The following is an 11,528-nucleotide window of genomic DNA, read 5'->3' as shown; positions in this document are numbered from 1 at the left end:
TATCTTTTACACCAAAAATAATAAATTCAGGACAACTACATTTTGTATGAAATACCATGATCGATTTGACAGCACGCGATGAATTTTGTTAAAAGATATGGCCCTGATTTTGTGTATTTTATTTTTCATCTCTAGATCTCGTTTGCGGTTTATTATTGTAAACATTTATGTACCCTATGATATCAATGTTTTAATTACTATGAGGAAATGTACTTGTAAAAATCAAGGAATGATTGAAACGTTTAGATTGTTCGCATTACTGGGATATTAAAAGAATGGAGAAGTTTTGTATAATGAGTGAAGCTGAGCCTTGTTCTTTTGATATATCACATCCCCCCCCCCCCCCCAATGATACGTAAAAAAGAAGCTGCACGTTAATCCCCTTGCGTTATAAAGTATCTGTAACTTTTTGGGTTAAAATATAAGTTCATTGCATTTATAAAGAGATCGAGTACGTGGAAACAGCATAGGTTTATTACAAAAGAAAACACATTGGTTAATATAATGAAATATCGAACGTAAGACCACTCCGTCTCATCACCAGTCCCCTCGCAACAAATCCTATAAACACGTCTGCTCAATAGTATTAACATATGTGAGCTTTTTTGTTGAAGTAGTTGGTTTAGAGAAACTGTTTGTAAAGGCATTTCAAAATAAATAGTACTTTGATATAAAGGTAACATTTCAATATCAATTATGTTTAAAACTTAAATAATAATATTTGAGTTTTCTCGCACCTGATATGCACGTGGTAATGGTCTAAGTTAATTTGTCTAAATGTATTCACATTGAAGTGTGTGCTTTCCCCAAGGCCGCAGAGTGATTTGGATATACAGTATCAAAAGCCTCGATCAAAAGTGTTTATTTTGCTCATTAAATTGAGCGGTCGTTTTTATTTAAATAACTTGTAGCCATTGATTTTAACCTCGGGCAGTTACTCTAGGAATTAATAGTTTATCCTTCGCCATTGACTGGAAGATAAACGAACAGACGAAAGACAAAGTTAGGGGTAGCCTAGCGTGTGTTCGAGTGGCCCTGTCTTTTATTCTTGGGTAACTAATAAAACACACATCATGCGGAGATTAGCCGTTTCTTATTGGTTTTAAAACTTTATGGATCCTTAATGTAAACTTCCCTAGATTCAGTCCATTGAATTAGACTTTGCAATCAATCTTAAAATACAAATAATAGTGATTAAATTCTTTCAATAAATTTGTTCATTTTCTTTCAAAAGTGGGAGTTCCGTAAACTTTGTATATTTGTTTTTAAAGAGAAATGTTTTGCAATCATCGTCAATAGCCGAAAGAGATATATTGAAAGCGCTTTGGTCCTCATCTATGATTTTTATTAGGACTTTTAAAAGTAGAAAAATAAAATATTAGCATAAAAGTTTGATTCGGTTATGGAAAAATACATTGAAATGATACGTTTAAATCAAGTTTAAAAATTTGTGAAGGACCCTTTCATTTATTAAGTACATAAACCCTTTGAAAAAGTAAATTTTTTAATCAATTGAAAGAATTTTAACAACTTCTATATCAAGGCTTTTATGAAAATGTTTGCTATTTGAATGCGAATTGTTTGGTTTGTCTGAATAAAGAATATCGCTCGGGTTAGAACTACAGATCAAACATTATCGAGACTAGATAGTGCACTTTGTCCATGGTTATATTGTAGACTCGAATTTGAGTTTTGAAGAACTTAAAGAAGAACGAATGTATTATTTAATATCTAAGCATAGAGATGGTGTACAGGAAGCGAAGTGGTAACGCATTCTCTAGTCACCACTGCGAGAGTTCGATCCTCGGGATCGGCAGTGGTTGTACGTAAGATGTGAACTTTCCTCCGGGTCGGGTACTTTGGTTTCCCCCCACATCGATGGCCGCTTCGTATCAATATCCAAACCTACAAGAAGCAGTAATATAAGGGGCACCTGTAAAGTGCGAAACGAAACGAAATCTACCGAAACGAAACAGTAATATAAGTCTTGGAACTTGTTTGTTAATCGTCATGAAATAAAGTTGAGACTTTTTAAAAAAAAGATTTCTAGAGACCAATGGTTTATGGTGATGAAATGCAAAGCATGATTTAAAAGACGTTTATACCAGAATTTGAAGTCCAAATTCGCATTATAAATTCACGATACATGATGTATATTTGTATTTTCATGTACATGTATACACCTATTCAATATTTATAATTTTCCACCGAAATAACATTTCCTTATAACTAGGTATAATAAACGCATCATTACATTGAATGTATAAATATCATCGTTTTGCTATTCGAAACTTTCCTTTTTCTTTTCGGGCTGAATAAATTTTGGCTACCAGAGTTTCTTTCTAATTACTGAAGAATAGAATTTATTAAATGATCAGACAAGCAGATTAAATTTAAAGGATTTTTAATCGCTATTTTAGTAAGTGATTTTGGGATTGGATTGACTTTAATTTGGCGATAAACAGGTTACGCTCATAGACCATTATACCTCTTGATCTTATATACTTTAAAGGACGAAATCTAACGTACTACAACGGCCAGAGCCAACTGTTACGTAACAGCTAATCGTAAGGTTGGGGTCTTCCAGCGATTTTGGATATTCTGAGAACAACAATGGACACTTTCCCAGGGTCTTTAAAACAATGTTGTCAATATTGTACATACAGATTATAGGAAGTGATTTTTCCTATTCAACAGTTTGCGAAGTCAAAGAATTAAAACGACTCCCAGTCAAAAAAAATATCATACAATATGACGTATACATTGTAAAATAATGTTTAAGATTGGCATATAATGATCTGTTCGGGTATTAGGGGTGTCCCTCCTGGCACGGGGTAACACAGGTACAGTTGCAGTAGGAATTAAACATACTTGGACTGCATTTTATTTTTTATTTTTTTAAATATACTTCTAGCCTCTGATCGTGTGCTATTTTTCGGTATTCAAAAATAACAAATTATGATAAATATCCTCTTCTGTGAAACAATATACAAAATTATAAGATCTGTCGCAGCGTTTTCACCAACACAGTTCAATGAACAAGCAGGACAGCTGTTCTTATTTTTTTAATTGAATATCAAATTGAAATAATAAGCTAAGGGTCTCTTCTTTTTCTTCAACTTCAACGAACGCTCATTTCTGAAGAAATGTGCTGACTCATGAATATTTGTACACATTGACTAAAAGAAACACGATTGTACTGTACACACTGACTGAAAAAAAAACAAGATTGTACTGTACATATTGACTGGAAGAAACGAGATTGTTCTGTACATAGTAACTGGAAGAAACGATGTTGTACTGTACATATTGACTGGAAGAAACGATGTTGTACTGTACATATTGACTGGAAGAAAGGAGATTGTTCTGTACATATTGACCGGAAAAAACGAGATTGTACTGTACATATTGACTGGAAGAAACGAGATTGTTCTGTACATAGTAACTGTAAGAAACGATGTTGTACTGTACATATTGACTGGAAGAAACGATGTTGTACTGTACATATTGACTGGAAGAAAGGAGATTGTTCTGTACATATTGACTGGAAAAAACGAGATTGTACTGCACATATTGACTGGAAGAAACGAGATTGTTCTGTACATAGTAACTGTAAGATAAGATGTTGTACTGTACATATTGACTGGAAGAAAGGAGATTGTTCTGTACATATTAACTGGAAGAAACGATGTTGTACTGTACATATTGACTGGAAAAAACGAGATTGTACTGTACATATTGACTGGAAGAAAGGAGACTGTTCTGTACATATTAACTGGAAGAAACGATATTTTACTGTACATATTGACTGGAAGAAACGATGTTGTACTGTTCATTTTGACTGGAAAAAACCAGATTGTACTGTACATATTGACTTGAAGAAACGAGATTGTTCTGTGCACATTAACTGGAAGAAACGAGATTTTACTGTACATATTGACTGGAAGAAACGATGTTGTACTGTACATATTGACTGGAAAAAACGAGATTGTACTGTACATATTGACTGGAAGAAACTATGTTGTACTGTACATATTGACTGGAAGAAACGAGATTGTACTGTACATATTGACTGGAAGAAACGATATTTTACTGTATAATGACTGGAAGAAACGATATTGCACTGTACATATTGACTGGAAGAAATGAGATTGTTCTGTGTACATTAACTGGAAGAAACGAGATTTTACTGTACATATTGCCTGGAAGAAATGATGTTGTACTGTACATATTGACTGGAAGAAATGATGTTGTACTGTACATATTGACTGGAAGAAATGATGTTGTACTGTACATATTGACCGGAAAAAACGAGATTGTGCTGTACATATTGACTGGAAGAAACGATGTTGTACTGTACATATTGACTGGAAGAAACGAGATTGTACTGTACATATTGACTGGAAGATACGAGATTGTACGGTACATATTGACTGGAAGAAACGAGATTACTCTGTGCACATTAACTGGAAGAAACGAGATTGTACTGTACATATTGACTGGAATATACGGTATTGTACTGCACACACTGACAGAATGCCTGAAATGGTAGATCTTTCATGAGAAATTGTTGTTCTTGAATTAAAGATTCTTATACATTGCTTTTATGATTAAGACTTTGCGGACCTTGGTTTGAACAAACTTCAATTTATGCTCTGCATGAGGGAGTTTGAATTTTGTTTCAGTAACTTCATAAAGATTTTCGGGAACTACATGTAAAATATATGAGAGAAGTTGTAAGGACAAGTATATTAAATAATTAAAATGATACATTTTTCTCCTTGAAAACAGACTTTTCTATCGACCAATAAAATATAACATAGATTGTGCCTTTCATCAGTCTTACAATATAGATTCCCTTTGAACACTTGATACAATGGAGTTACACTTCTAGCTTTATCTGTGGTATATGACAGAGAATCTAAACTAGTTCTGATTGAATAGGTTCTATACAACTCTAGTCGGCTAGCTTTCCAGGTGACTGCGATGTTAAAAAAACCAACATGACAATGCTTTCAAGTGTTCTACTGTGGTTTTGGCCATTTAATGGGATACTGGAAGGACAATGGCGATCATCGGTCCAACTCAAGGGCCAACAAGTGGCGTTCTTAGTCCGACTTGTGGCCCAAATGTTTGTTTTATGCCCAATTTCACAATGTTATCAAGTTTTCAGTAATCCCCCTTTCAACAAGCCGAATTGTTCACATTTGACCATTTCAATGATTCCACGTGCTGCGGACAATGCTGTTTTCAGAGGTGATTTATTTAGGAAAGAAGAGCTTTCCTCGAACATCTGATGGAAATGTTTGTTTAAAGATTTATAGAGCTATGACTATACTCGATTGAAGAAAATAGATTTTTATTGTCCATCATTTGATTTTCATATACATTGATTGAATTTTATTTAAACATGCATTAAAATTCCTGATAGAAACAAGGCAGAAGTGAATACCGGCAATTCAGTACTTTATTAAATAATATTGTAACTATTAGTTCATAAATCTAACCATGTGAATTGTTTTAAAACAAGTACAATATTGATACATGTATGAGACACGGAAAATGATTCAATTAATAAAACAGACTTTCCCCCGTTTTTCAATCGAGCATAGACAGTTTGAATTTTGAATTTTTTTTTAAATATATCATAAATAATACAGAAAAAACTCTAAACATTTTGTTGAAATATTTCGACCGTGTTACCGGTCTTCTTCAAAATATTTCAACAAAGTGTTTCGAGTTTTTTCTGTATTTTACTTCCCAAAAAGAGACTTTTTTCATAAATAATATACATGTACATGAATATTTGAAAGTATCCGTAATGATTTAGTGGTAATGGAATGTAAATATATGTAACGTATAATTATTTATATCATATCTTTATTTCTTCAAACATTGACAAATTATAATTATACGGTTCCAAGTACATTGGAATATCCTGCATTTGCCAAAATTACGTTTTAATTAGCCAACTGTTCTATTAAATTACAAATATTCAGTTTTTCTATGAAAGGTTATCTTACATAATATACAAACAGCACTATTAAAGATTTTCAAAAATATTTTTATCTACAGGCAAAATAAAAAGTCAATAAAAATAAATCTGTTTGAGAACATTTGCATCAAAGTATTGCACATCATGAAATAAGTAATAAATGTTCCATCTTTGTGTTTTTCTGAGTCACTTCAATGGCACAAAGATGAAACAAAAACCATAACAATAATTTACTGTAGTAATTTTCCTGTATATATAAAGTAATCAAGCTTATGAAATAAAACGATTGAGTTCTGAATGTACACATGTAGTTTGTTTACACCGTAGCATCATGATACATCAATTTCACCTTCGCTGTCAGAACTACTAGTGTCAACATCATCCATTGGCTGTTCTGAATCAAACTCTACGTCGTGGAAGTCATTTGTATGTTGTGTAAGAGTTGTTTTATTGATGTTATCTGTTGTTTTAGTGTGTGTGCACTCTGATTGTTTGCAAGCGATACGGCCATCTTTATTGATGACGTCATCTTCATCGTTGCCTGGATTTGATTTGCTCGGTAATGTAGCATCACGTGACCCACCGCCAGATAGCAACTCCCGCTCTTTTGAATTCCGCCATTTCATTCTTCTGTTTTGGAACCATATTTTGACCTGAAATTGTAAAATAAGCAATAATTGTACATAGCAAACAACATTTCTCCACTTCTTATCTCTCATTCATTATATAGGTTGTTATGAGACACGAATGTATAACTGTGCAATTTTAAACAACATCACCATCCCTTATCGGAACATATGTTACACCATTTGATGTAAATTCATTTCATCGCGTGATATATTAGAAAAGTATATGACATTTATTATATTAGAATATTAATACTGCCGTTCCCGCTGTTACTGCACTAAGTTAGTGTGAAGTGATTCATCTGCAAGCTAATGAATTCTAATGTTTACAGTACATGTGATAAACAGAACAATCTAGTCTCAGTATTTTAGTGTTAAAGCAGGCTACCATAGTACATTTTGAGACTCTTGGGGGAAGGGTTTTTCCCTTTTATGGGAGAGGAGCTAGGTTATCCTGACCACTTTTTCATTTTCAAAGTTGTCACCAAAAAGAAAAAAAAAGAAAGAAGAAACAATGAGTATCAGAAACTATCTTGCGGGGTCACGCTTCCTTCACTGACAGAGTGTGCGTAAGATGCTTCAGATAATGAAAAATTATTAAAACAGTGATTGGTCATTAAACTAGTATTTATTTGTGTACGTCACAAACAGCTGTTTGGAATTGTTCATGAAATGCCCCTCGGATTCTCCCTGCATCGATTAGGTGTCAGAATGAAAAGAAGAACTCTGTCGCTATTAGCTAATGCAGAAGATCTCCCGTGAATGCGATTTACTGAGAGGAGAAACTGTTTAAGAAGGTTTTTATCAATTGCCCGACTTCGTCCGATCATGATGCATGTGGTGAGATTTGTATAGGAAACGAGTACCCACGAGGAGTTTCAGGCACTTTGTATTCTAATGGAAACATCTGGAATAGACAGTGTATAAGAAATAAATTGGAAATCGGAAGACGATTTTGTACTTAATTAGTCGTTTAGATTTCATAAAAGTCGCTACAGTGTCTGCAGTTGACACAAATTTTATTCCGAATTGTTGCCACTCTGTTGGTAGTTTTATTCATATTCCCACATTTTGCTAATTACAAAAGCAATTTATGTATGTTTTCTCATGATAAGGTTTAATACACAGATATGAAATTAATTGAATTCATTTCCCTTTCGGAAATGGAAATTGCTCTAAATATGGAGTGAAACCTAGTGATTTTGTTTGAAAGTTGAGAAGAAAATCATTTGTTTGGTTTGTTTCTCAATGCAAGCAGCATCATATAATATGTACTACATGTATCACTCAAACTCTCAGTCAAGCATTTCCTATTCTCTCTCTCTCTCTCTCTCTCTCTCTCTCTCTCTCTCTCTCTCTCTCTCTCTCTCACATTCTCATTTGCTAAAATGGACAAAATGATTAGAGAAATTGTGAAGTGTTTTAAAATCTATATACTTGTGAGTCTTTTAATCCGAGTTTGGCCGCCAGCTTCTTTCTATCGGGTTTGCTGATGTATTTCTGCTTTTGGAACATCTTTTCCAAACCCTTCCTCTGCATGTCTGAGAAAACAGCCCGCCTAAGCATACCCCTCCTAGGCTTTCCCCGCATGCTGCTAAGGAAAGTGAAAGCATTGGGAACCGGAAACAGAGGGGAATCTGAAATACGAATGAACATGAAGGTTGTTTTTAAAAAGATAAAGGTACATGTACTGTCGATATCAAATGAGCATAAAAATAAGATAACGATGGACAAAAAACTTCTTTTTTCTACTGTATAGGATTTTCTGGGGGCGAAATAATATTCTGTCATCAGTTCTCGCCGGGCCCTGTGATTTTATTACACGATAAATTTCAGTGGATTTTATTGAGATTGACAACAACTCAACACCACCAACTGTTGCAGTCAGTTCTACATGCTAATCATACTGCACATTTACCCTTAATCGATATTGTGTATATTCATATAAATCCTATCAATTAAGTTTTTTCCTTGTGGGCGCTTACTTCTTATTAATGCATTCAGGAACATTATTTTTAGGTAATAAAATGTGAAAACGAGGTTTAAATACCATAAAGCTAATACGTTTTGTTCGAGTTAAAATGTTTTATTGAGTTGCACACATTGAGGAAATAAAATAAAAAACAATGTTGAATTCATAATTCCGTAGCATATTTACAGTAAATTCGAGTGATGATAACATTAAGTGATGAATTTTCACTCCAGAATTAAATTGTGTACACAGGTGTACATCGCGCTTAACAAGAATTTGATGGGGCAGTTAGATGATTCATTATTTAATATAGAGAAAACTGTTGAAGACCTCGCGAAAATGTGACTTTTAGAGCCAAATCGCTTTTCTGCATGGTTTTAATTTTCAGCAATCTTTTTCCGGGTCTCATTTACATTCATTGTCGATTTCCCTCACGGTATGAGACGGGCTTGACACCGTATCTGGTATTAACAGTGGGTGGTATGACGGCACGTCTATAAAAAAGACCCCGTATTCAAAAACCTTGCCAAATCAAAGGGGGTACACATTCGTCCAAGTTGTGTAAATCTCGCGATTAATTCCGGGTTGTCTTCTCCGAACTCGTTACATACCCTGTAAGTACTGATGGAACCTGTGAGCGAACACGTAAACACGTGTTTGTCTTTTATGTATTCTAAATCTTGGGTCAAGTACCTTACTGATTAAAGGCTTCTATAAAGAATATCAAAAACCTAATTTGAAAACAGTTTCACAGAGAAGAGGGCTTTCTTCTGAAACTTTTTGTCTAGTAAGTGGGTGATACATTTCAAGTATAAAATATTCATTTGATTTGATTTAAAGGAGTAAACGGGATCAGTCGCTTAATGAACAGAAGAATCTCTTTTATTGAGACGTTTGACGAGAGATTGGATTGCAATAGAAATGTTAAACGTCAAGGTGAATTACTCTAGTGTTTATAGGGGGACCCAGACGAAGGGCACCTCCGGCCTTAGTGGTAATTTTGCGTAGGGATGAAAAATATTTGGTTTGAACTTTAAATGAAGATGACCATTAGCACACACAAATATTGGTACAAAATTGCAGGAGTCTATTATATCGATCGCGAATTGGCTTTTATCGCGCAATTATTGTTCATGATAATATCTATCTCTGAACAATTAAACAGCGCTCTGTCCATCCCGAGTCATGGCCTCGGACGAACCAAAATTGCCCACAGCCCTCTTGTTCCTGTACCTTGGCGCCGCGGCGACAACCATTTTTGTGAAATAAACAATTGATAAAGAAAAAGTCGTTAACATGGCCATTAAACTGATAGAAACATCAATGAAATAACTCATCACCTGGGTGCTAAATATCCTGGATATTTTCATTTTTTTTTTTTTTTAAAAATAAGAATAAAATAGAGAACCTCGCACAATGAATTCTGACAATTTAGCTAAAAAACTACAAAATATTAGTTGTATACAAAAATATATTTAGGACGATTATCACATTCTTAAATACAAGATAAACCCAGCTTACTTGTGAAATATGGATGTCGCAGCATTCCATTTAAGTGAGGATCATAGAGAGGGTGACGAGGAATGTACGCGGCAGGATGGGGTAGTCCCTGACCGAGTCCAGTTCCACAGGTCTTTAGGTAGGAGGCTGGGAGACCAGGGAGGGACGAGGGAGGAGTTGTCAGTGTGGACGAGCAGGGTTCCTTCACTGATTATAAAAAGAAGTATCTTAGCATCAAGTTAAACTTCGACATTTATCTCAAACTGCATTTTATCAATGCATTAAATAACTGACATCAATAAAAGTATAAATTAACGCAGTTTAGAATTATCTGATTTTCTAATGCAAATGCAGTTCAAATAAAGAAACTGAGCACCTATACTTCGAAATCAATTCAATTTTGCATAGGTTACTTTTTCACCACTTACCATGTTTTTGTGTGTCTTCTTCTTCGGAAGATCCAAGAATTGCATTAACTCCGAATTTGAGGAATGATGATGCTGATGGATTCTGTTGCATATCCTCGGCGGGGGATTTGGGTTGTGGGGGGAGGACGGGTCGTCCCAGGGAGAATTGGCGAGACAATAGGGAGTGGCTCCTCTCCCTAAGTAAATTTTCCACGAGAAACGATGCAGGGGGACCTGGTTGACTAAGTCCTTGTGTGTCCAAATTGGCAGCAGAACGCAGATATGTTTGATACAGCTGTGAAGGGGATATCATATTAGGAAACATTTTTCACCAAATAAATTTCAAGTCTTTTTCATATGAGCCCAAATTTCCGTTGAAGAGATTCAGAAATCACACATTCTTTTCAAAAGTTCGGCACAACTTTGCAGCATCAACCTGTTTTATCCCATATTTTTTATGAGCAGATACGATAAAATTTATTCGGTTTGATTAGCTTTTTATTCTAAACAATTTGTAAAAGCAGTATTTTATACATTATAATATCAACAAATACGAAACACGTGGCTTTTAACCAATCAAATGTTTAAAAAGCTTCCAGCTTCCTAAGTATTGATATTTTCTAGGCTCGTCTTCGTTAGATAGGGGCGGAGCGATGGGCGGGACAAATTGAACAGATTAACGGGCTGTAAGAGCTCATTTACATAGAATTCAAGCAGTTAAATAAAGGTAAATATTTCACGGTTCTGGATATGAATTTTTCAATGCTTTTTATCTGCGCGTTAAATGACGAAGCGCATCGGAGTCATTTCGATTCGGTTTATCCGAATTGACGATCGACGATGTTACGTTCGAACCGTATTTTATATCTATGTAGTGAAAATAAAAGGCTATGTTTTGATTACCAGCCGCGCAATACGTTATACTAACTTAATTCATAACCTTCCAAAATTATTGAATAAATATATAAAGGTGTAAGTTTATCTCTTTGAAGTAGACCCATTGTTCATTCTTTTTAAATGTATGTTAT

The 11,528-nt window shown here is 34.5% G+C and overlaps 1 protein-coding gene across 1 annotated transcript; it reads right to left on the bottom strand.

Annotated features, from left to right (window-relative positions):
• Positions 1 to 5,344: 5,344 nt before the first annotated feature.
• On the bottom strand, positions 5,345 to 11,034 carry LOC125648193 (homeobox protein DBX1-A-like). The gene is made up of 4 exons (XM_048875157.2): positions 10,522 to 11,034; positions 10,115 to 10,300; positions 8,059 to 8,258; positions 5,345 to 6,648 (listed from the first exon to the last, which is right to left on the bottom strand). Exons 1-4 carry the CDS (start codon positions 10,823 to 10,825, stop codon positions 6,325 to 6,327), a joined length of 1,014 nt encoding a protein of 337 aa, XP_048731114.2. The 5' UTR covers positions 10,826 to 11,034; the 3' UTR covers positions 5,345 to 6,324.
• Positions 11,035 to 11,528: the final 494 nt, after the last annotated feature.

The sequence above is a fragment of the Ostrea edulis genome, chromosome 6, assembly GCF_947568905.1.
Source record: "Ostrea edulis chromosome 6, xbOstEdul1.1, whole genome shotgun sequence".
NCBI lineage: Eukaryota > Metazoa > Mollusca > Bivalvia > Ostreida > Ostreidae > Ostrea > Ostrea edulis.
The sequence above is the reverse complement of the archived record's forward strand: the minus strand, read 5'-3'. Positions and strand labels throughout refer to the sequence as shown.